Source organism: Cetorhinus maximus, chromosome 28, assembly GCF_964194155.1.
Source record: "Cetorhinus maximus chromosome 28, sCetMax3.hap1.1, whole genome shotgun sequence".
NCBI lineage: Eukaryota > Metazoa > Chordata > Chondrichthyes > Lamniformes > Cetorhinidae > Cetorhinus > Cetorhinus maximus.
In genome coordinates this window covers 7,173,775-7,200,460 of record NC_135906.1, presented here as the reverse complement: position 1 = coordinate 7,200,460, position 26,686 = coordinate 7,173,775, and the positions used below count along the sequence as shown (strand labels likewise).

The window sequence follows — 26,686 nt, the reverse complement described above, 5'->3', positions numbered from 1 at the left end:
CTGACCAGGGTGGGGATGCAGGAGCGGAGAAACAGTGTTAGCAGAGCAATATTAGTGTTCAAATGTAAGGATGTCCTGGGAATGGAGTTAAGACAGAATTGATATGGATAGAAATGAGAAATGAGAAGGGAAATGGTGCAATTAATGATTTCCATTACAAACCATCAAACAGTGGAGATGAGATCAAGGGGGGAGTCTCAGAGAGTTTTAGAGAGAGATGTCATATCAAGAAGGTAATAATGTTGGGTGATCCCATGATAGACTGGAATAAAGATAATACATTGGTCAAAGTGCGGAACACTATTAGAATTTATCCAGGACCATTTTCTAGATCAGCCTGTGTTTTGACCGCTGGGCGTTATAAGATGGTTATGTTTTAAACTGTCTCCTTTAATTCAAGGTCAAATGGATTAAATGCAAAGAATGGGCGATGTGACCTCTTACTAAGTCTACCTGGTGACAAACCCATGTGATCTTGTTGCCATGGGGCCAGGGGCCCAGGTCAAGTCCTGTTGAAACCCAAGTGTCAGATTCAACACCTGAGCACAAAGGCAGGGGCAGCTGCTCTTGGTGCCTGAAGACTCACTGACTCAGAGACCCTGGAGAGAGAAAGAGAGAGAGAGATGCTGTTCTGTGCGGAAAGCAGGGCAGGAAATGCCGTGAGAGGAAGTTTCCTATTTGTAGAAATGGATCTTTTAGAGATTTAAAGATGGAGAAATCACCAGATGGTGCCTTGCTGCTGGAAGTCAATTCGGTTATACTCAGGAGGATTGTGTGAAGGGACACTTAAAAGGATCCTGGAAGACTAGCCCCAGAGTAGCAGGAAGAAGAGAGCCTGTTAAATAGTTGGGAGGAAATTGGGACTTTTAAAACAAGACTTGCATTTCAGCTGAGACTGCAGTATAATGTATAAATGTGGGCTGGGGTTTTCAGTTGTGTTAAGGAGTTAAGAATAAATACCTTTTCTGTGGTGTAGTTTATTAGTTGCCTACTAAGTAATGTTTGGTGATGGTTTTGTTGTGCTTGTTAGAGTAAAAGTCTTAAAACCTGAAATCTTGTCACATGAGCCTTTGGGTCGGTCAATGGGGATTCAAACCTCCTTTTAAAAGTTATCAGTCTCTACAGGGATCGCGACAGTTTTATTTGGGAAGTGAAGTGAGGCTAATGAGTAACAAAAAACAGGAAATGCAGGACAACTCAGCATTATTTGGAGAGAACTGAATGGTCAACACGCTTTTTACTAATGGGGCAGGATTTTCATGTGGTGGGTGGGCTTGGCGGGATCGGGCGGGGGTGTGCGCGGAGCTGATCGCTGCCCGTGATTGGCACCACACCGCCATTTTATGCGGGCGGGCCGATTAAGTGCTATCGGCCATGTATTACACTGGGCGGGGAGAGGAGGGAGAGTCAGGGCTAGCGCTCTTTTGTTCGCATGCGCACGAGAGAGCGTTTCAGTCTCCCTGAGGCAGCTCCGTGCCTCAGGGAGATTGAATCGATGTTCAAAAAATTAAATAAAAGGTTTATTAATTGATTTAAACATGTCCCCTCATGTGACTGTGTCACATGAGTTGGGACATGTTTTTAGACCATAAGACATAGGAGCAGAAATTAGGCCGTTCGGCCCATCGAGTCTGTATACTAAAGAAAATGTTTTTATTTAATAAAAGCTTTAGGAAACCTCATCCCACTCGTGGATGACGTTTCCTAAGAAACGCAAAGGCCGCTTGGCCTTTTCGCCTACCCGCCAACCTCAAGGTTGCACGAGCAGCGTTTATAATAACCTTAATGAAGTCCTTAACGGCCGTAACAGGCTGATTACATATCGGCGGGGGCACAGCTGACTCCAGCGCGCGCACGCCAACTGAAAAATCACTGCTCAGCACAATTATGTTGGGACGTACGCCTGCCCGACATCATCACGCGTCATTTTACCTGTTGGTGTGTTGGGCCTGCTCCTGTAGGCCGGCGGGAAAATCCTGCCCACGGATTTGAACCCAGAGCTTCTGGCTCTTGGGCAGGGCTGCATACGCTGCACCACAGGACTTCAGTACCTTCTGGTAACTGGAGCTATAAAATCTTGTGCAAATATTGGAATGCATTGATAGGGAAGAGAGTAAACGCTTTGTTCCTTTTCCGGCGAACCATCATACTGAGGCCTCACGGCCGATCCTGGTGGTTTGGGTGGATGGAAAAAGTCTGTACAGCTCAACTGGAAGGTCAGGAAATTCTCCTGGTGTCCCAGGCAACATTCCTTCCTTACCCAACACCAGCAAAGCAGCTTAACTGATGATTCATTTCAGTTGCTCTTCTAGTTGTGGAGGGGGCAGACAATTGACCGGAGAATGATTGAGAATTAAGAACTACTACATGGATTGGTTCAATAGATCTGAAGAATGTTGAGTTAAAGATAAAGAAAAAAGGTGAAGGAAAGTGACTGAAAGTAACTGGGCAGAAAAATTGGCAAACAGGTCAATGGGTCGACAGACGGAAATCTTCAGATACGTGTTGGGTAGAGTGCATAGGACGATGTCAAAGAATAGGGGTCTGCAGATAAATAAGGAGGTCAAAACTAAACAGTCATTCATATGGGAGTCCACACATTAGAGTTATAGAAGATTATGGGGAATGCATGGAGTGTATTGAGGTGACGAAGAGTTAAAGGGGATATGTAAAGATGTCACCAGATATTATGAAGGGAAATATTAAGGCTTTTATAAACTTAAGGAAAATTCCCAGCTTAATTTTAGGGGAAATGGCTTTTTTGAGTTCCAGAACGTATTTTTGTTTTTCATCTGTGACCGATCCATTTTGAAGTCGGACTTTGTGTTTCTTATTTCAGTTAACAGCTGAGCCACTAGAATAGGAAGAAGAAAGACTGAGTAAACCTTCATGGGATCACACCTTGTCTCAACCTCATGGCTGGTGCAATGGGACAAGGGATTCCTTGGGAGACTAGTCTTGGCTGATCTTGCGATCCTGGTCCCTTTGGCACCCCCAGCCCTGACTCTGTTGGAGTTGGTGGGGCCAGCGCTATCCAACACTTAATTAGCATTGTAGTGAGGCATCTCTGGAACCTGTCTCCCCCTTTCCCACAGCACTGTTTGGGGAGGGGTGGGAAATTGCTTGGATCCCATCCCCACCCATGTCCCCTTGGTAAATGATTAGCTATATAACCTCTCTGTATTGTGCTGCTTGCCAAGCCTGGACCTTCACCAGTGCCCACTCACTCTGCTACCAATCTCCACCATCGCTCCTGATCCCATTGGAGCCTAACGAATAGGAATTCCTCCTGGGGTGTCCCTACTCCCTTATCCTTCCTCCTGGTCATGACTTGCCACTACTATGGTGATGTGGAAAAATGACAAATTTCCTACTCAGGTTATGGTATGATTTTGGTAACACCTCCTCTCCTCCCGCCTGGGGTATTTTGGGGCCAGTCAGTTTTGATATGGAGGCAACTAGAAGAGCGATTGAAATGAATAACTAGTTAAGCTGCTTTGCCGGTGTTGGGTAAGGAAGGAATGTTGCCTGGGACGCCAGGAGAATTTCCTGACCTTCCAATTGAGCTGTACATGGTGATAGTACATTCACTTCCCTCATCCAACTCATTAATATATATTGTAAATAATTGTGGCCCCAGCACTGATCCCTGTGGCACTCTACTAGTTATAGGTTGCCATTTTGAAAATGCCCCCCTTATCCTAACTCCCTGTATTCTATTCGTTAGCCAATCCTCTATCCATGCTAATATACTATACCCATGGGATCTTATCTTATTAAGTAGCCTTATGTGTGGTACCTTATCAAATGCCTTTTGGAAATCCAAATATATTACATCTACTGATTCCCTTTATCTATCCTACTTGTTACTTCTTCAAAGAATTCTAATAAATTTGTCAGGCATGATTTCCCTTGCATGAAGCCTGATTCTGCTTGATTATATTATACATTTCTAAATGTTCTGCTATTACATCTTTTATAATGGACTCTAACATTTACCCAGTGACAGATGTTAAGCTAACTGGCCTACAGTTACCTGTTCTTTGAATAAGGGTGTTACATTGACAGTTTTCTAATCGTCTGGGACTTTTCCAGAATCTTAAGATCCTTGGAATATTACTACCAGTGCATCCGCTATCTCAGTAGGTATTTCCTTTAAAATCCTAGAATGCAACCTATCAGGTCCAGGGGGCTTATCGGCCTTTAGCCCCATTAGTTTCCCTAGTACTTTTTCTCCAGTGATAATTACTGCATTTATTTCCTCCCCCTCTTTTCCCCTTGATTATTTAGTATTTTTGGAATGCTATTAGTGCCTTCTACTGTGTAGACTGCTGCAAAGTATTTATTCAACTCCTCTGCCATTCCTTGATTCCGCATTATTATTTCCCCAGCCTCATTCTCTGAGGACCCTATGTTCACTTTGGCCTCTCTCTTCCTTTTTATATATTTAAAGAAGCTCTTACTATCTGTTTTTATATTATTTGTTAGCCTACCCTCAAAGTTTATTTTCTCCCACTTTTTTGGTCATCTTTTGTTGGTTTTTAAAACTTTCCAAATCCTCTGGTTTGCCACTAATCTTTGTCACATTGTATGTTTTTTCTTTCAATTTGATACTACCCTTAACTTCTTTGGTTAACCATGGTTGGTTTATCCCCTTCCTTGAATCCTTCTTCCTCACTGGGATATATCTTTGTTGTGAATCATGAACTATTTTCTTAAACATCTGCCATTGTTCATCAACCATCTTTTCTGCTAAACTCCTTTCCCAGTCCACTCCAGCCAACTCTGCCCTCATTCCTTTGTAATTACCCTTATTTAAGTTTCACACAGTTGTTTCCAACCCAAGTTTCTCACTCTCAAACTGAATGCTAAATTCTACCATGTTATGGTCACTGTTTCCTAGGGGATCTTTTACTCTGAGATTATTTATTAAACCTGCCTCATTACACATTATCAGATCCAAAATAGCCTGATCCCTGGTTGGATCCTTAACATATTGTTCTAGGAAACTGTCCTGAATACACTTTATGAATTCTTGCTCGTGGCTAACTCTGCCAATTTGATTTTCCCAATCTACATGAAGATTAAAGTCACCCATGATTAATGTATTGCCATTTTTACATGCCCTCATTATCTCCTGATTTATTCTTTTTCCTACAGTATAGCTAGTGTTAGGGGCCTATAGATTACTCCCACTAGTGCCTTCTTCCCCTTGTTATTTCTTAGCTCCGCCCATATGGATTTTACATCTTACGATCCAAGATCATTTCTTGCTATTGTACTTATTTCATCTTGTACTAACAAAGCTACCCCACCACCCTTTCCTTCCTGCCTGTCCTTTTGAAAAGTCACGTACCCCTGAATATTTAGTTCCCAGCTTTGATCTCCTTGCAACCCATGTCTCCGTAATGGCTATAAGATCATAACCATTAACCTCTATTTGTGCTGTTATTCATTTCTTTTGTTCCGAATACTACAAGCATTTAAGTAAAGAGCCTTTAATTTTGTCTTTTTACTATTTTTCCCCTTTTGACCCCATTTGCTGTTGTTTTTTATGTTTGTACACTCTGTCCCTTCCTGTCACATTCTGGGTATCATTACCTAAATAGCTACCCTGCAATGTTGCCATATCCTTTTGCTCTGTAAGCCTATGTATCCCCTCTCCAGTACCCATCCCCACCACACCCCTGTTTAGTTTAAAGCCCTCCCTACAGCCCTAGTTATTCAATTCACCAGGACACTGGTCCCAGCACGGTTCAAGTGAAGCCCGTCCCATCGGAACAGCTCCCTTCTACCCCAGTGCTGGTGCCAGTGCCCCATGAACTGAAACCCATTCCTCTCACACCAATCTCTGAGCCACGCATTTAACTCCTTGACTTTATTTACCCTATGCCCGTTTGCCCGTGGCTCAAGCAGTAATCCCGAGATTATTACCTTGAAGGTTCTGCTTTTTAATTCGGTTCCTAACTGCTCAAATTCTTTCAACAGAACCTCCTTTCTAGTCCTATCAGTGTCGTACTTATCAATGTGGACGATGACAATTGGAACCCTCCTCTCCCACTCTAAGTTCCTCTCCAGCCCTGAGGAGATGTCCTTAACCCTGGCACCGGGCAGGCAACACAGCCTTCAGGACTCACACTCACGGCTGCAGAGAACAGTATCTATCCACCTAATTACACTGTCCCCTACCACTACAACTTTCCTATTTCCTGCCCCCACTTCAATGGCTCCCTGTACAATGGTGCCAAAGTTAGTTCGCTCATCCTCCCTACAGTCCCCGCTGTCATCCACACAGCTTGCAAGAACCTTGTAACTGCTGGACAATTGCAGGGGCTGAGGCTCCTTGAATGCTACCCCTGGGCCCCCATACCTGTCTCAGTGGGAGGGGCAGCGGGAGGAGAAAGAAAGAAAAGGAAGGCCTGTGATAAGGCAGACGGTAGGAAAGATTAAATGACAATAGTTTTCATGATGCAAGACCAAAGGGAGTGGTAGTGGGACAAGTAAAGGAACCAACAATGTGTCTAGAGGAGGTGTGAATGGCAGGATCCTGAATAGCTGCCGTCAAAAAGCAAAGCAAAGGAAATAAGAGAGAAACAAGAGAAATAAACAAACTAAAGAAAATCACAAAACAAAATGGGGGCAGTGGTTATGATTTAAAATTGTTGAACACCATGTTGGGTCCAGAAAGCTACAAAGTACCCCATTGGAAAATGAGGCGCTGATCCCTGAGCTTGCATTGAGCTCCATTGGAACATTGCAGCAGGTCAAGGACTTCCTGGCCCTCAGCTTAGCTGATATTCCAGACAATTTTCTATCATTAAGTCTGGCTTCTCTTATTTTCAAAACTGCCTCAAAAACCCCCTCTTGGCCCTTTTGTCCTTGCAAACTATGGGCCCATCTCCAACCTCGTTTTCCTCTCCTCTTGTTGCCTCCTAAATCTGTGTCCATCTTCCCCTCGACTCAGTGACTGGTTCTCTTCAATCCCGAAGGATGTACCCTGTCACTACCCATGGCAACGATCCTGTCCCTTGGCAACACGACCTGCAGCCAGCGGAGTCAGCTTCCACATGGGCATTGGCAATCCCTGTTGTTACCACAGCACCTGCTCTCTTGGCCCCTCCACTACCTGTGTGCTTTCAGAGCCTTTTTCTGAGATCCAGTTTTGTACGAGCTGCATTTTCCTCTGGTTCCACGTTCTCCTTTCCAACCTCCTCCCATATCTCCACACTCCTCCACAGTCTGAGGTACAGCCACAGCGTTCACAATCATTACATTCTATTCAACCTTGTGCTAACCTCTGGCTCCACATTCCCTCTATCACAAGGCCACCAGCTTTCACTTCCAGAATATCATTTATCTCTGCCGTTGCCTCCACCCTCCGCTGGGGAAACCCTCATCCGTGTCTCTGTCATCTCCACACGCAACTGTTCCATTGCTGTTCTGGCCAGTCCTGCCATCCCTCTCTGAACTGCACCTCGTCCAGAACTCCGCTGACTGAATCCAACTCTGTGACATGACCCACATTCCCACCAGCCCTGGTTTTAAGACCTTCCCTTGATCTATCCCATTTTTTTGATGCCTCCCACTTAAAATTCTCATCCTCGTGTTTAAATCCTTCCATGGCCTCCCCCCCCCTCCACTTTCTCAGTAACCTTCTCCTTCGAACTCTCCATTCCTCTGGCTCTGGCCTTGTTTACCCCACTCTTCACTCCACCACAGTGGTCGTCCCATCAGCTGCTGAGGTCTCATTCTCTGATACTCCCTCCCTAACTCTTAATGCCTCTGCACCACCCCCTGCAAGATGCTTCTTAAAACCTATCTAATGACCAAGCTCCCAACCCTCCTTCTTTGCCTCAGCGTCTGGATTATCATCCGATTATGTGAAGAAGATCGGGATGTTTTTCTACATTTAAGCTTACCCAGAGTGGACATCGGAAAGGGCACCTCTGTAACTCTCTGACCTGAGAACAGACTCTCTACTTCTGCCTCTCCTTCATCCATTCCTCCCTGCTTTTGACTTCCATTTCGACATCTCCAGATTACGGACCCAGAGCTGTAAAGGGAGATTAGGCTTTGGCTCCTTGTGGGCCAGCAGGGGTATGACGGGCTGAATGGTATCCGTCCGCAAATTTCTATCATTCTATGATTCAAAGTTGTACTGGGGAAATTTGGGAAGCCGATTATCACAGGTTTGACTGTCAGACCTCCTGAATAATGAAAACCTCTTCAAATAGGGGCACAGAGGGAAGGATTTTGCCCTTGGCGGGGGCTGCTTGGCAGGGGTGGGGACAGTTGGAAAGCCACCCGCGATCGACAGCGCGCCGTGATTTCACACGGGTGGGCCAATGAAAGCCTGCCCTGCATGGATCGCGAGCGGTAGTGCTGAGCGCTGCCTGCACGGGCGGGGGGAGGAGGGAGAGACCAGCCTCTTGCACAGTCCGTGCCTGCGTGAGAAAGAGGGAAACGGAAGCGCTGTGTGTAAAAAAGAAAGAAAATGAAGAGAATGAAAATTTAATGAAACATGCCCCCCACATGTGACTCTGTCACATGAGCTGGAACATGTTTTTAATTCAAAAATGAAGTTTTTATTTAATGTTTATTTTCTTTCGGAAACCTCATCCCGCTTTTTCCCTAAAAAAAAAACGTTGCAGTTAGCAGTCAATTTAGAGTCAAATGCAAAATCCTGCCGGTGCAGTAAAGGCCACTTGGCCTTTTCACCTGCCCGTTAACCGTCAGGTTGGACAGGCAGTGTAAATTTGAATTGAATTAAATTGTTAATGGCCTTAACAGGCCTTTTAATTATCGGCGGGTGCGCCGCCAACTCTGGTGCGCGAACGAAATATCGCCAGACTGCGCGATGGCGTCGGGACGCACGCCTGACATCATCGCGCGTCGTTTTATGCTCGAGCATGTCAGGCGAGCGCCTGCATTCCGATCGGAATATTCTGCCCACAGACCTTCAGATTGGTGTTTGACACTTACAGCTACCCTTCATCTGGGAAAGCTCCGTCCGTGAGTTCCTCATTTCGTGGAACACCTGCGTAACTGAAATGGGAAAAAAAAGAGTTTCAGAACTCATCCCAGCGAAACCTTTGTAGAAACCTTTGTCCCCGGGTTAGATCCCTCCCACCTGGCACTAAGCATGTGGATGGGCAGAGCACATGAGGGCCGACACTTAACCCCTGCCTTCCAAACCCAGTCCTAATGGTAACCTGATCTTTTGAGCAGGGGAGTGGGACCCCCGCCACAAGCTGGTGGGGTTCCCTTTGAATATCCAGAGCAGAGCCCAAGGACAGAGTGGGGGAGGGGGGAAGATGGAAGGGAAGCGAGAGAGAGTAGAGGAAGGGATGAGGGGAAGTGGGGAGGTGGAGGGGAGGTGGGGTAGAGGAGGGGATGAGGGGAGGGGAGATGGAGGAGAGGGAGGGTAGAGGAGGGGATGAGGGGAAGGGGAGATGGAGGCGAGGGAGGATAGAGGAGGGGATGAGGGGAAGTGGGGAGGTGGAGGGGAGGGAGGGTAGAGGAGGGGATGAGGTGAAGGGGAGATGGAGGAGAGGGAGAGTAGAGGAAGGGATGAGGGAAAGTGGGGAGGTGGAGGGGAGGGAGGGTAGAGGAGGGGATGAGGGGAAGGGGAGATGGAGGGGAGTGAGGGTAGAGAAGGGAATGAAGGGAAGGAGAAGTTGGAAGGGAGGGGGAGTAGAAGGGGGCATGAAGGGAAGGGGAGGTGGAGGGGAGTGAGGGTAGAGGAGGGGCTAGGGGAAGAAGGCTTGGGGTAGGAATCTGACCAGGCTAGGGCAGGATTCACGGAAATATTTACCATTTGGTACATCCTATATTCCCAGTAAGGTTAAATTACCTTCCGCGAATTCCAGTGAGTCTCGTACAGGAACGTCCCAGATCCATTTGCTGTTAAATATGTTTGAAGGTTTAAAGTGTACTCAGTGCTCTGACTGAGGGCTCAGTCCTGCTGCTTTCTAAACTCTCGGACATTAGGTAAAAGCCTGGCACAGATGCAGCAAGCTGATGTTTAAAAATTCTGTCATACCCAGTGCAAGCTTGCAGATATTCCGAATTTTAAAGCTATAAAGATGGCTGCAGCATACCATGTGACCTTTTGGCATTGAGCTGTAGACAGTAGAGTCTGAGGCCAAACCTGGTTTAACTATGGTCATGAGTGAAGGAACCTCACAGCCACTTGTGAGGTTCACACATCTCATTGTTTAAAGGATGGACCAAAACTGACGGACAATGGGCTTTACACAACTTGTCTGCAGGAACATCTAAACTCTGAGTGTTAGACAAATGTGAAATGGGCCCCATTGACCTTTCATTGTATTGTGATGGCTCATCATCCAACCACAAAGACCTTGGGTAGAATTTTGCTGTGGGCGAGCAGGGGGCGGGGCCTGCTCGCCGACGTGTAAAATGATGCACGCCGGAGATTGGGTCGGGCCCAAAAATTCTGCCCCTTGGCTGTCTCGAACTCTCAAAGTGTAAAAGGCCACAAAACAGGATGTTTATTGGCCCAACACACCACCTTACTTGGAACTTTAGATTTTTAACAGTCACATGAGTGAAGCATCCATGTTTGGAGGCCATTGACAAGATCATTTAACCAATTAAAGGACCTGCCCGTCCAACCTTAAGGTTGGCGGGTCGGCCAGGAGCCCCGGCGGCAAATAGAGAAAACATGAAACCTCATCCAGCGGCGGGATGAGGTTTCATGCAGGGTTTTAAACATTTTAATAAAGTTATTCTGTAAATTATGAACATGTCCCAACTCATGTGACATTCAGGACATGAGGGGGACATGTAAGGGATTTTTTTTTCTATTTTTAATATTTTTCAAAGTCCAGCCGATCTCCCTGAGGCTGCAATTAGCTCTCGCTTTTAGGGAATCCCCCCCGCCCGCACAGAGGGCGCATAGCGCTTCCCGCCAGATGTCACACTTGGCGGACCTTAATTGGTCCGCCCACGTAAAATGGTAGTGCGGCCCGCTTCGCTGGTGGGGATTGGCTCTCACCCGCCGAAGATTGGGTCGGGCCCAAAAATTCTGCCCCTTGGCTGTCTCGAACTCTCAAAGTGTAAAAGGCCACAAAACAGGATGTTTATTGGCCCAACACACCACCTTACTTGGAACTTTAGATTTTTAACAGTCACATGAGTGAAGCATCCATGTTTGTTGCCTGCTTTTAAAACAGCAAGAATCAGCTCTGCAGAGGCAGGGAGACCAGCAGAGAGCCATCAAACCAGCTGCAGTTAATTAAGCAGTCAAAGTAATAAACAGCCATACCTTGAAAGTAGAAGCAAGACTCTCTCCAACCTGTTCCAACATCAAGTTCACCTGAGAACCAACCCCATGGCAATTCAACTACAAGAAATCTCCCAGTTTACTAAAAATCCTCTGCATCTCATGAGCTTCACTCCAGTCAAAGCATCAACTCATCTAAGAACTTACAGACCTGCTTTGAAAGAGACTGAAATAACCTCAAGTTGAAATTGTATTCTTTTTCATCTGTGGCTATATTTTGTGTAGGCGCTAGTGTGTGTGAGTCGAGTGAGTGAGACATTGCACTATTAGACCTCCATTGCAAGTGAGGGATAATAAATAACTTCCTTTATTTTTGAATTCACAAAAGCTTGCTGCTAGAATTATTTATATTGAGACAACCAATCTGAGGGTAAGACAATACATACACCTCACACGTAAAAACATGTTGATCATGGGAAGCAAGAAAACACATAAATTCTGTCCTTGACAATTCATTTGTGGGATCTGGATATCGCTGGCTGGGCCAGCATTTATTGCCCATCCCTGGTTGTCCTTGAGAAGGTGGTGGTGAGCTGCCTTCTTGAAACACTGCAGCCCATGAGTTGTAGGTACACCCAGAATGCTGTTAAGAAGGGATTCCCAGGATTTTGACCCAGCGACAGTGATGGAACAACAATATATCCGGAAGTCATGATGTTTTGTGGCTTGGAGGGAACTACCAGGTTGTGGTGTTCCAATGCATCTGCTGCCCTTGCCCTTCTAGGTGATAGAGGTCACAGGTTTGGAAGGTGCTGCCAAAGGAGTCTTGGTGAGTTGCTGCAGTGCATTTTCTAGATGGGACACACTGCTGCTACTGTGCACTGGTGGTGGAGGGAATAAATGTTTAAGATGGTGGATGTGGTGCCAATCAAGCAGACTGCTTTGTCCTGGATGGTGTTGAGCTTCTTGAGTGTTGTTGAAGCTGCACTCATCCAGGCAAGCGCAGAGTATTCCTAATGTTCCTCACCCATGATTTGTTGATGATAGACCGTTTTGGGGGACTCAAGAGATGAGTTACTCCCCACAGTATTCCCAGCCTCTGATATCTCTTGCAGCCACAATCTTTATATGGCTAGTCTAGTTCAGTTTCTGGTCCATGATAACCCCCAGGATGTTGATCGTGGGGATTCATTGATGGTAATGCCATTGAATGTCAAGAGGAGATGGTTAGATCTCTCTGGTTGGAGATGGTCATTGCCTGGCACTTGTGTAGCGCAAATGTTACTTGCCACTTGTCAGCCCAAGCTTGGATATTGTCCAGGTCTTGCTGCATTTGGGCATGGACTGCTTCAGTATCTGAAGAGTTGCGAATGTTGAACATTGTGCAATCATCAACATACACCCCACTTCTGACCTTATAATGGAAGGAAGGTCATTGATGAAGCAACTGAAAATGGTTGGGCCGAGGACACTACCCTGAGGAACTCCTGCAGTGATGTCCTGGAGCAGAGGTGATTGACCTCCAACAAACATTTCCCTCTAGGCTTGGTATGATCCAACCAGTGGAGAGTTTTCCCCCGATGTCCATTGTCTTCAATTTTACTAGGGCTCCTTAATGCCACACTCAGTCAAATGATGTCAAGGGCAGCCATTCTCACTTCACCTCTGGAATTCAGTTTTTTTATCCCTATTTGGACCCAAGTGTAATGAGGTCAGGAGCTAAGTGGTCCTTGCGGAACCCAAACTGAGTGTCAGCGATCAGGTTATTGCCGAATAAGTGCAGCTTGATGGTTCTGTTGATGACCCCTTCCATCAGAAGTAGACTGATCGGGTAGCAATTGGCCGGGTTGGATTTATCCTGCTTTTTGTGTACAGGACATACCTGGGCAATTTTCCACATTGCCAGGTAGATGCCAGTGTTGAGCTGTACTGAAACAGCTTGGCTAGAGGCACGGCAAGTTCTGGAGCACAAGTCTTCAGTACTATTGCTGGAATATTGTCAGGGCCCACAGCCTTTGCAGTATCCAGTGGCTTCAGCGGTATCTTGATAGCGTGTGGAGTGAATCCATTGGCTGAAGACTGGCATCTGTGATACTGCGGACCTCCGGAGGAGGACAAGATCCACTGACACTTCTGGCTGAAGATTGTTGCAAATGCTTCAGACTGAACTATTGCACTGATGTGCTGGGCTCCCCCATCATTGAGGACGAGGATATTCGTGAAGCCTCCTCCTCCAGTGAGTTGTTTAATTGCCCATCACCATTCACAACTGGAGGTGGCAGGACTGCAGAGCTTAGATCTGATCTGTAGGTTGTGTGATCTCTTAACTTGGCCTAACGCATGCTGCTTCCATTGTTTAACATGTCTGCAGTCCTGTGTTTGTAAAGTCATCAGGTTGACACTTTATTTTTAGGGCAACCTGGTACTGCTCCTGACATATTCTCCAATAACCCTCATTGAAATAGGGTTGATCCCCAGCTTGATGGTCACATAGAGTGGGGGATATGCCGGGCCATGAGGTTACAGATTGTGGTTGAGTATAATTCTGCTCCCACAGCGCCTGGTTTTGAGTTGCTAGATCTGTTCTGAATCTCTCACTTATGGTGATAGTGCCACACAACATGATGGGAGGTATCCTCAGTGTGGAGGGGGGACTTTGTCTTTACAGGGATTGGGCAGTGATCAGCCCTACCAATATTGTCATGGACAGATGCGTCTGGGCCAGGTGGATTGATGTGGGTGAGGTCTAGCAGGTTTTTACCTCTTGCTGGTTCCCTCACCAGCTGCCTCAGGCCCAGCCTGGTAGATATGTCCTTCAGGACTTGGCCAGCAGTGGTGCTACTAAGCACCTCTTAGCGATGGGCATTAAAGTTGGCATGTGGTAATCAGCAGGAGGTTTCCTTATCCATGTCTGCCCTGCTGTTGTGAGACTTCATGGAGCCAATGGGTGGAATCATCCCAGGATTGCGCTAAGTGCGGTAGGGGACATGAAAAACAACGTTTTACCCAACTACCACAATGCCAGGTTTTTGTGCTGTATCGCCCGCTTCCCACCTCTTTACCAATGCATTCACGGTGAACACGTCAGATTGCTGATGGGCAGGCTCAGATTTTCCCACCACACCATAACCTTAACCCCTTCTCACTCCGGGTGCCATATTTAAAGAACACCAGGGTGCAGCCTACTTCATGTCTACAACCAGGAACGCTCCAGGTGACAGATGGCCCTGAAAGTAAAGATGGGGCAGCCCTCTCTCTCTGGGGCGCCTGCTGGGCACAGTGGAATGCTGCCAAGAGCTCCTCCACCCGCGGTCTGGCCGCAGGAGGTCCACCAGAGTCACCAATCAGGCCTGGGGGGGCGGTGGCAGCGGCAGTCAGTGCCACCGGAGCGCAGAGGAGGTCAGCCATCCAGGGCAAGAAGGGGATGAATGTTCTCATCTGTTCCGTCAGGGTAAGTCAACCACCTCATCGCTCTCAGCTCACACACACTCACAAACCCATCACACATCCACAAGGATCTCACACCTCAAGGGACAACACCACTAACTCTCACACACACCCTCACATCTCCATCAGGCTCATATCCTCTGGAGCTTCTGTCTTCATCCTGTCCATGGCTCCACTCACCACACAAACATTCCACACCTCCTTATCATCTGCATGACATGTGTCCTGCTCACACTCTCTCCACCTGTTTTCGTGCAGGAGAAGCTGGATCACAACAGCAGGGAAAGATTACAGACTCCACCGGAAGGTGGACTGGCCCACATTAGGCCCCTCACTCACTTTGAGGAGTGTGCCATCGTGCTGACTAGTGAGGTCGTGGACCGTGCCTGCAGAGGGAGCAGCTGGCCCACAGGAGGACAGCGCAAAGCAAGGCAGGGCCCTCAAGGCCTCAGGTCTCCAGAGGACACACGGCAAAGGGCACAGCACACAGCACAGGAGCACAGGCTGTGTCCAACACTGCTGCAGATGTCAGGGCAGCACCTAGAAGAAGTGGTTGGTCTAGAAAAGTTAAGAAATTATGATCATTAATGGCTGCACAGGTGAACACATTTTGTCACTTTACAATCTGAAAATATATTCACATAATTAATAATGTGTAATGTTGTTTCTCAGCTTCATTTACAGGCTTCGCAAGTTCTCCCCTGAATTACCCCACTAGCAGTTCAGCTGCATGAAGCTGGCCCACGAGTGATTTGGGAGGAGAAGTGTGTGTGTGGCAGGGCCTTTCGGAGCCTCGAGCAAACACTGTCTCCCACGCACACGGATCATTCCTCCATCACACTCACCTCACTGTCCTGAGCATTTTCAATACTGCCCGCTGGGGTTCCCTTTCACTTGTCCACCTGAGCTGACCCATATCTCCGCCCACCCACTGACCGCACTCCCATGCTGCACCTGTACCTGTCCAACACGAGGCTCCGCTCACTTTCGATTTGGGCGAAACATTCGTAGTAAAGTTTCTGATCGGCTCCCCTGTCTTTCCCCCTCCCTCAGTCACCCATGTCCTTTCCCCATCACAGTCCACCCACCCCCAGCATCACCTTCCACCTCCTCACCGTTACCCTACATCCCGAACCCTTCTCCTTCAGGAATGTCGAGGTGAACGAGCACATTCCCTACCTCCCTGAAAATCCCGCTCCCATCCGCATTGACCTCCGCGACCTTGTCCTTCCCACCCACAAGCTCCGTGTTTGCCTCCGTGTCCCCACCAACCAACCTCGCTGCCCCTTCTACTGGTACTGACACACCCTCACCCTTCCACCCTACCAGCTCCCTCTGCCCCCTCTGGCACTCACTATTCCCTCCTACCAAACCCAGCCTGAGATCGCTCCCCAGGAGGCAGTCATTGACTCCACAGACCCCTCCCTTGCACATTCACCTGGACATCCCACTCCCCCCCAACAACTTCCTCCACTCTTACTCCTTCCTCCGTCCCTACTTCCTCATAATCCTTCCTCTCCCTGTGTCTTTCTCCTCTCCAAACTCCCTCCTCCCAACCCAACCGGACACTTTCCCTCTTCCGAACTCCCTCTTTCCCCTCTCCAATCTCCCTCCCTTACATCTTCCTCTCACCTTACACCTACCTCCCCCACCCTCCTCCCCTGTACTCCCTCCTCCCCCAGAAACCCTCCTTCCCCCTCCCAACCTCAATCCCACATCACCTTCACCTCCCCCCTTCCCCAACCTCACCCTCCCCGGCACCTTCACCCCACCCCCCCTCCCCAACCTCACCCTCCCCGGCACCTTCACCCCACCCCCCCTCCCCAACCTCACCCTCCCCGGCACCTTCACCCCACCCCCCCTTCTATCCTCAGCCACCTCGACACCTTCACCTCCGCTTCCAACCTCAAACGCCACCCGCCTCGTACACCTTCATCTCCCACTCACACCTAGACCTTCCTTACCCCCTTCCTCCCCCCTTCACCAACCGGCTGTAGCAGCCCATGGTGAACTCTGAGGAGTCCTGAAGCCCCAGCAAAGTTGAAGCTGCTGTTTGGAGAACCCCCACCCCCCCGCCAACCATCCGAGTGCTGCTTCACGGTGGACCCATGAGCGTACGAATCCACCCAGGAAGCGATGCGCGTGTTCCTCCAGGGTCCCGGGAGCTGTAGGGCTCCAGGGCCTTCTGCTGCTTGGATGTCCGCGATCTGAGCAAGGCCTTGAAGATAAGCCCCGGCCTGTCCAGGCCTGTTCTGGGCTGGCGTGTTTTCCTGCTGGTGTAACGGTTTGGGGGGGGGAGCTGTTCAGGGATTCAAATTGGGATATCGGTGGCCTCCGGTGGGATTGGTGATCATCCACGGCAGCCATCATCCGATCACCCCGCTGAGAGTTCACAATGGCGCGAAACCGATTTCTGCCCCTCCTGCCGAATTCTCCCCCCCACCACACAACTGCCCACCATGACGCCCCCTACCAACGGGAGTGGATGGTTCCGGCCAATGTTGAGGACTTCCAGGGCAACCCCCTCCCGATTGTACACCACTGTGCCCCCGCCTTTGGTGAGTCTGCCCTGCCATCAGGACAGGACATACCCGGGGAGGGTGATGGTGGTACCTGGGGGTTTGTAAGGTACGATTCCATGAGTATGACGATGTCAGGCTGTTGCTTGTGGGGCAGCTCTCCCAACTTTGGTATAAGGCCCCAGGTGTTAGTAAGGAGGACTTTGCAGGGTTGGCTGGGCTGGACTGGGCATTTGTTGTTTCCAGTGCCTAGCTCGCTGCTGGGCGATCTGCCTGTTTTTATTCCTCTTCTGATGTTTCTGTAGCGGCTTGGTGGGCAATATCAGGGTCAAAAGTGTGGGTCTGGAGTCACATGTAGGCGAGACTGAGTCGGGATGACAGATTTCCTTCCCCAGAGGGCACTAGTGAACTAGACGGGTTTTACATGACAACCCCATAGTTTCATGGTCACCACTACTGAGAGTAACTTTTAGTTCAATTTATTTATTAATTGAATTCAATTCCACCAGCCGCCATGGTGGGATTTGAGTTTGTGTATCCGGAGCATTAGTCAGGGCCCTCTAGATACCATTAAGCCATCGCCCCCTCACCCATTCACCCATTAAGAACTGCTTACCGCAGGAAACGTGCTTCCTCTGGTCTTTTGCATGGGTGTGGGACTGTGTTAATGTGCATTGGAGGGTTTCACTGTATCTGTGTAAAAGGTCAAGGAAACTCAGTCATACTGTGAAAACAATCGAGAGTCGCTTCCCAGTTTCCTTGAAACATTGTGCTGATATCACTCGGTACTTATGCCCTTGTTGAGGTGCAAGATTTCAGGAGAGTCTGAGTGGTTCTGACTCCTGTGCTAAAACTCAGTGAAGAGCTGGGCTTGAGCATACGGTGCCCATAGCGTTCTCATCAAATTCACTGTTAAGCTCCCAGGAAGACTCTGTCTTCTCTCTCTGCTGACTTCCAAAGGGGTGAAAATCACAATAACAGCTCCAATATAATGGCGCTCGCCAAGACTAACACGTCAATGGCCCAGCAACTAGTGGTGAGGGAGAGATACCTGGTGAATCACAAATCACCACGAGCTGATCAATGGCTTGTATCACTCACCATTAGCATTGCAAAAACAGTTCACCATCACCCTCACCTCCTGTATTCAGAAATTATTGTATTGGTGCATTAAAATACGCATTAATCACACCACAGGCAGTGAGGGCTGGTATTTAACAGTGTAAATCATTTTAAACAATGTTTTTCTTACTTATCCTTCTTGTCTCATTTTTTCTCTCTCTTAACCCAGTCTTTCTTTCCGACATTTTCTGTTTTTATATCTTTCCTCTTGATTCGACTCTCATTCACCCACCTTCTCAGTCACTTCTAGGCCAGAACTTTGCCCTTGGTGGGCGGGGGTGGGTGAGACTGGCGGGGGTGGGTGAGACTGGCAGGGGATGGATGTGACTGGCAGGGGATGGATGTGACTGGCAGGGGATGGATGTGACTGGCAGGGGGTGGGTGTGACTTGAGACTGGCAGGGGGTGGGTGAGACTGGCGGGGGGTGGGTGAGACTGGCGGGGGTGGGTGAGACTGGCGGGGGTGGGTGAGACTGGCGGGGGTGGGTGAGACTGGCAGAGGGTGGGTGAGACTGGCAGAGGGTGGGTGAGACTGGCAGAGGGTGGGTGAGACTGGCGGGGGGGTGGGTGAGACTGGCGGGGGGGTGGGTGAGACTGGCGGGGGGTGGGTGAGACTGGCGGGGGGGTGGGTGAGACTGGCGGGGGGTGGGTGAGACTGGCGGGGGGTGGGTGAGACTGGCGGGGGTGGGTGAGACTGGCAGGGGGTGGGTGTGACGGGTGGGGGCAGATGGGAAGCCGACCCCTGCCCAGCGTGAAACGCGAGCGGCAGTGCTGAGCGCTACCTGTGTGGCGGGGGAGAGGAGGGTGAGTGGGCCAAGCGCACACTGGGCACATGCGGGCGAGTGAACACTTCAGAGATGAAGCGTAGTTAAAAAAAAGAAAATAACGCAAATAAAAATGTAATAAAACATGTCCCCTCGTGTGACAGAGTCACATGAGCAGGGGCATGTTATTAATTCAATTTTAATACTTTTATTTTATTTTTATCTGCTTTTGGAAACCTCACCTCGCCCGTGGATGAGGGTTGCAAAAAAGTGCAAAGGCCGCTTGGCCTTTTCGCCAACCAATAGGTTGGACGGGCAGTGAAAATTTTATGTTAATTCATCTAATGGCCTTAACAGGACATCTAATTGTTGGTGGGCGTGCTGCCAGTTCTTGCGTGTGCCCGCTGACTGAACAATCCCGTGACCGTGCGCTGACCTCAGCGCGCCCGGCCGGAGTCAGCGCGCGCCATTTCACGCTCAAGCCATGTGAAAACTTCTGCACCTGGTTCCTTTTTCAATCCTGATGCCTCATTAGCTAAAGGGATGGATAGTTGGCTCCATGGTTCACTCAAATCCCTGAGCTTCCGAACCTCTCACTATCTCAATATCGGCTGGCAGTTCCAGCAAATCACGGGGCAAAATAATTTTGAGCTGAAGGGCGCGGGAGAAAGTTCTAACTCGTGGGGCATGCCCCCCCTCCAGAAAACCTGGGCCATCGCAAGTTTCCAATATTAAATTCCACAAAACTTACAGAGCATGACTCCAGCGATGAGAATCCCTGATGAGATCAAGATGGAGAGACACAGGATAAGGTAGACAATCAGAAGCAAATGTTTTCCTCGGACATGTGCTGAAGGTTGGTCAGCAGGTTCTACAAATTGAGAATGAAAATGAGCAATGCTGAGATTATAAGGGGGCTAAAGCTCATGAAAATACCTTTCAGAAACATTTTGGACATCTGGAGAGATCTGAGCTGTGTGTCATTTTCATTCTGATGATGTTGCAGTTTTTAGAAATGCGTTCATTCATGGGATGTGGGCATCGCTGGCTGAGCCAGCATTTATTGCCCATCCCTAATTGCCCTTTGAGAAGGCGGTGGGTGAGCTGCCTTCTTGAACCGCTGCAGTCCATGTGGTGTAGATACACCCTCAGTGCTGTTAGGGAGGGAGTTCCAGGATTTTGACCCAGCGACAGTGAAGGAATGGCGATATATTTCCGAGGAGGGATGGTGAGTGTTATGTTTTGCGTAACCTATATCGCCAACAATAAATTGTCAAACCAATGCCCCTTGGCCCGGTACTGAGCCACTCATGCTAGGAATATGGCAGACTGGATCCCTGGCTGTTTGGAGACTTCTAAAGTTGTCAAAATTTCCCTCCGATTCTCCTCGCTGGACAGGACAGGAACCGACCAAGATTTGTCTCCTGATCACGGCCTGGTGACTTCTCCTCGGGCTGCCATGGACAAGATGGGCCGAATGGCCTCCTTCTGTGTTGTAACTTTTCTATGGTTCTATGGATCTGATAAGGCTTCTCTATGACAACAGAACCAGACTCCCTCAGGCAAATGTCACATCAAACACTCAGTGCCCAAGCTTGGGTAAGGTATCAAGAGGGTTGTCCCTGGTGCCCCGCAGCAGCACATGCCAAGCCTCTCATAGCTTTCAAAAGAGACATGTATCTTTATTCGAAGAGGAAGCATTTTCAGGGCACAGGGTGCAGTCAGGGGTGTGGCACTAGCTGCATTGTCCTTGCAGAGAGCTAGCACAGACACAATGGGCTAAATGGCCTCCTTTTGTGCTCCAACCACTCTATGATTCCACGTCATGCACAAGTCTTAGGTCTTTGTGCAATCTCAGGGGGCTTGGGGGTGATTTTAATTTGCCACCTGTCCTCTGCTCAATGACCTTCGCCCTCTGGCCTCCACCCACTGACCTCCGCCCTTTGTCCTCCATCCACCGACTTCCACCCACCATCCTCCCCCCTCATTGCCCATTGTTTGAGTTCAAAAGCAAACATTGTCATGGATCTAAAATGGAGTCAAAATAAAATGACGACCTTTTGCAAGACCCAACACATTGTGTTCAGAGGGGTTTCTGAGCCCAATACCTGATCTCCCTGTCTATTGTTAACACCATCAGTTAAAGGGATGGCCTGGGGGGAGGATATGGGGGGGATATGGATGGGGTTGTGGGGGAGAGTGGGTGTGGGGCAGCGTATTTTGTGACCCCACTACTTTATTTCACAGTTTAACTGCGCAGTGTAATCTTTGGGAAAAGACATGAGGCAGGGCCTGGCAGGAATGTTTTCTAACCAGCTGGAAAATGACCTGTTTCCTGATGTTAATTGATCTGAAGGTTTGCATTCAAGTGTCAATTATTTAGCGATGGATTTTGAACTGACTGGGATCCAGTTCCAGGGGCTGTGTGTGGAGCCATGTACCTGTCTTGCTGTCCCTCCTTTCCCTTTCTTCCTCTCTTTGCTCTTCAGAACGGGCTTTCTGATCCTTGTCACCGATGACATCCAGCTCCATGATCGCTGCCCGATGGATGTTCTACCTTGGAAAGAGAGGGTGTGAGAGTCAGTGAAGGCGTTTGATAGTTTCCTCTGCCTTATCATCCTTTCAGTTTGCAGACACTAAGGGCAGGATTTACACCTCAGAGAGCAGGCGCGTGCCTGACCCGCTCGAGCGTGAAATGACGCGCGTTATGTCAGACGAGCATCCCAATGTCAACGCGCAGTCGTGCGATAGTTCGGTTGACGGGCACGCACGGGAATCGACAGAGCGCCCGCTGACAATTAAAAGGCCTTTTAAGGCCATTGGGGGATCAATTAACTCAGATGTATCACTGCCCGTCCAACTGTACGGTTGGCGGGCTGGCAAAAAGGGCTTTTTTGGAAACCTCATCCACGGGCGGGGTGAGGTTTCCAAAAGCCAATAAAAATAAAATAAAATTTCTCAATTTATAAGATTTTTTAAAATCTTTATGATTTTTTACAAAGACTCTCCATCCCCCTGAGGCAGCTCTGTGCCTCAGGGAGATTCTCAAGTGTGCACTCGTGCCCATGAGTGAAATTCACACTCGCCCCGCTCACCCTCTTTGCCCCAATTGACCCGCCCATCGTGAAATCGCTTCTGGCCTCCATCGCGGGCAGGGGGCAGCTTCCTGACCGCCCCCAACCAGCTAAAGGGCTAAATTCGGCCCTGAGGGCCGGAGCTCATGATCACAAATCAGGCAGGCCGTAAATCGGAAGCCTGCTGACCATTTTAAAATCACCAGTTAACCGGCTGGTGAACTTGTTAAAGAGCCAATTGTACGGAGCCTTTCAACACCGGCTGCACTTTTCAGGCATCGGACAGGGAAAAGTTTGGGAATGCTTTAAAGCAGCTATGGCGACAAGGATGGGAGGAAGGGCCACTGGGACCATAGCTAAATGCAGATTCTGCTGGGGAAGGACGCTTTTTTGACATCGTTTATTAAGTTGTTTAAAGGGAGCAAAGACGGACATAGAGAGCAAGGGGGCCTGTAAATTTCTAACCGCGGCTGACTTCCTGTTCACGGCTTAACCCTTCTGCCAAATGACGCCCCGGCCTGGACTCCCAATTGGGCACGGAGCCCTCCTATTGGTCATCTAGTCGCAAGGCGGCTGCTAATAGGCCATCCGAAGCTTGATTTGCCAAGCTGAGGCGGCGGGATGTGGGGGTGGGTGGGATGCGGGGGTGGAGGGGGGGAAGTGGGGAGGGCTGGGTGCGGGGGTGGAGGGGTGGGCGGGAGTGAGGGTAAGGGGGCTGGGAGGGATGTGGGGGGGGTGGGCGGGATGTGGGGGGGGGGGGTGGGTGGGACGCGGGCTTGGCAGGGTGGGCGGGATGCGGGGGTGGGCGGGACGTGGGGCTGTGGGAGGTGTGGGGGCTTGGGGGGGAAGGGGAAGGGGAGGTGGGCGGGGTGCGGGGTGGGTGGGATGCAGGGGTGGGGGGTCAGGGGATGGGAGGGATGTGGGGGTGGGCGGGATGTGGGTGTGGAATACGAGGGTGGAATACGGGGGTGGGTGGGATGCGGGGGTGGGGGGGGGATGTGGGGGTGTGGGGGGTGCGGGGGGTGCGGGGGTGGGTGGGATGCAAGGGTGGGGGGTCGGGATGGGAGGGATGTGGGCGTGGGTGGGATGCGGGGGTGGGTGGGATGAAGGGGGGCAGTGGGATGCGGGATGTGGGGGGCGGGATGCAGGGGTGGGTGGGATGCGGGATGTGGGGGGCGGGATGCAGGGGTGGGTGGGATGCGGGATGTGAGGGCGGGATGCGGGGGTGGGATGTGGGGGTGGGTGGGATGTGGGGGGTGCGGGGGATGCGGGGCTTGGATGTGGGGGTGGGTAGGATGCAGGGGTGGGATGTGGGGGTGGGTGGGATGTGGGGGTGGGATGTGGGGGTGGGTGGGATGTGGGGGTGGGTGGGATGTGGGGGTGGGTGGGATGTGGGGGTGGGTGGGATGTGGGGGTGGGTGGGATGCGGGGCTGGGATGTTGGGGTGGGTGGGCCATTCAATTCCTGTCCAGCCTCCCACACCTGCCAAAAACCATTAAATCCAGCCCCATGTATTGAATTAAACTCCTGGGGACAGAGAGCAACGGGTTTCAGACAATTGGTTTGAATTTTAAGTGATGCAAATAAATGAGAAGTATCAGAAGTGAAGGGGTTGAGGAGACTGTTCAGTCATTCTTGTTTCAAACAGACCCTCTGGTTAATAATTTTATCACAAATCCTTTTGGGAATCTCAGTGGAACAAAAAGGACCTGTCACATTTTGGGGTTCGATCAGACGTTTCTCGTTCTCAGGTCCGGATTTTCGCTCCCGGGTCGGGTGCACAGAGTCAGGATGTTTCCCGACTCCGTGAGACTGACCTCGGAGAAAGAGGCCTGGAGTGAGGGGATACGGGGGGGGCAGGAAGGGGGGGGGTTGGTGGCGGGGATGGGGGGAAACCTGGATTAGAAGTGCGCCCACCAGGAATGAGTGTGGAGGCTGCCGATTGTGGACTATTAAGAAAATGAATAAAACATAAAACATCCCTCCAGCCGTCAACCCTCACACCCGCTCACCCCCCACACACATTCCCTATGTCCCCCATGCAACCTCATGACCACCAACCCACCCTCACACCCCCTATGCCACTCACTGACCCTCTACCCACCCCCTATGTCCCCGCATGCCCCCAATACCGGCCCATGTCCCCACTCATCCCCATGGCCCTTTATTGCCCCCTAAGCCAACTTAGTGCCAACTCAAGTCAACCCATGTCCACCAACCACCACCCATTGCCCTAACCCCCTCCATGCCAACTCACTTAATATCCACCTTGGTCAAACCTCATGTTGACATGAAATAAAGTTATGTCTCTATTGGTGATATCACTAGTTAAAAAACAACTGCAAAGATAAAAATCCATTCAATACATTGAAATTCCTTCAATTAATCACTTATGAAAACAAACATCTCTATTCCATAACCACTTGGAGCTGTCAATCAAACTACTCGTTTACCAGGCACCCCACTGTGATGATGTTAGGTTGTAAAGTCAATAATGAAGCATAACTCCCCATAATGATAAACCTCAGCCTTATGTCAACAGACAGAGGCCCGGATTTTCTGACTCTGCCATAGTGGGACCCACTGCAGGAGATTCAGTGACCCAGCCAAAAGTCAGTTGGCCTTTGGCGGGTCCGGATGATCCCGGCCGTGAGCGAGGCTGGAAAATCATGCCCAGAGTGCAATATTAAGCACTGAGTTTTGTAAAAAAAATCCACATGTTTTTAAAAATGTAAAGCCCAGCAGTTAAATCCCTTGACAACTTTGACAATTCCAATGAGTTTTGACAGATCTTTGACAACTCTGACAGTTCTTGGACAGCTTTGACAGTTCTAATGAGTTTATGCAATTTTTACGCACAACTGTGTCTGTTTTTAGCAGTCTCAAAGGGTATTTGACTTTATCACAGCCAAAGGGTACCTTACCTCTCCCAAAGGTGTCCCAGGGCCATATCCAAAGGGGCACCTTACCTCTCCAAAAGGGTACCCTAGCTATCCAAATGAATCCACAAGGTTTAGACCTACTCCTACCAAAATCACGCGAATGGTGGCAGATACTGATTTATATGGGCAGCTGCCGCCTGCTTCCATTCCCTCCTGGCAAAAATGGCGGGGGCTGGATTCAGGGCTGGGACTTCCAGATTCAGACTTCTGCCACCATTTTTGCTCAGGCAGAAAGCCTCTCCACCTGTGCGAAAATTCAGGCCTCTGTATCTGGGGGTCACTCCTGTCATTGGGTTCAAGATCAACGGAACTGCAGCTTTACAGCCAGAATGTCTGATAGTGCGATGCCAACACAAACAGACAGGCAGGAAGAGGGAGCAGTACCGCAGCTCACAATGTGTCTTCAGGACCTTTAGCGCCGTCTCTCCTCAGGTGCAAAAATAACAGAAAACACATTTAACTGAAGCAAGATAAGATGCTGGAAGTAAAAATAGAAAGGGCGCGAGTACCCAGCCAGTCTGTCAGCATCTGCGTAGAGAGAAACAGGGTTAACGTTTCAGGCCTGTGACCCTTTTGCCAGAACGCTGGGCCTCTCTCCGCAGAGAGCACTTTGAATTGACTGTAATGATAGTGGTTCATATGGGACAGTGGAACGGACAGACACCTCTGCAGGACAAGCTCCACCAGAGCTGTGTTACGGCCATACAAAAAAGATGTGACTGGCTAGGAACTGTGGGCTGAAGTATTTCTACGTCAGGGTATGGAGCTGTTTCTGACACTCCGTGGATCTCTCCCTGTGGAGCGAGCCAGAATTACCTGAGTTCAGACTTTCTCAGGACAAAGGGAGAGTAAACCTTTCACATTTACACAGCTTGTTCCAACTGCCCAGCATTATTTCCGGCATCTGGAGATGTTTGCTAGTGGGTGCCTTGTATCTTCAGCAGGTTAACTGTAAGGTAACTGGCCTGTCTCCTCTTCAGGGTCACAGCTCCTTTCTTTTGTCAGTCCTTTCCTCCCCCCCACCTTTTCGTTGTCCTATTTTGGTCTCACAGTCAAGCAGCACAAAAGCTCACCCGAGCTGCCGGTTTCCGATGTGAAGTGACTCGGTCCGTTGGCAGACATTTCGATAACACAGGGTCCCAGAGCCTGAAGATGTCCTAACCTGATATCCACATTCACACTGACCAGCACTGAGCACCCCCCAGAGCTGAAGCAGCTGTCCTCGTGGAGAGTTGCAAAACACTTTAAAGCCTAACAGTGACCACACGGTGAACAAACTGAGAGCTCTGTGAATTGAATGCCTTTCTCACAATCACCACACTCTCAGATCCTGTCAGCTTGGGTATTTTTAGCCGTTATCTTTCAGTTCACTGCATCGGGGAGCAATGTGCCAACTTTTCTGATCTCCATGTTTGACCCTAAGAGTACTTTTCTATCTGAACCTGTTTAGGCCGTTGATGGAACAGTCGTTTAGTGATAATCCTAAAGATTTACCACAGGAACAACAACCTGTCATTTAATAACCCGTGAATGCATAATGTCCACTCAGTAAGTGAGATAAGCATTTCTTC

At 49.4% G+C, this 26,686-nt stretch overlaps 1 protein-coding gene across 1 annotated transcript in view; it reads right to left on the bottom strand.

Annotated features, from left to right (window-relative positions):
* LOC144668753 (uncharacterized) overlaps positions 1-21,631 on the bottom strand; it is a 74,843-nt gene extending 53,212 nt beyond the window's left edge. The window contains exons 1-4 of the mRNA XM_078531084.1: positions 21,541-21,631; positions 19,851-19,970; positions 16,776-16,994; positions 8,983-9,045 (exon numbers count right to left, since the gene is read on the bottom strand). Of these exons, the coding sequence (XP_078387210.1) occupies positions 8,983-9,045; positions 16,776-16,994; positions 19,851-19,970; positions 21,541-21,631 (493 nt within the window). The remainder of the gene's footprint in view (positions 1-8,982; positions 9,046-16,775; positions 16,995-19,850; positions 19,971-21,540) is intronic.
* Between the last annotated feature and the right edge of the window lie 5,055 nt (positions 21,632-26,686).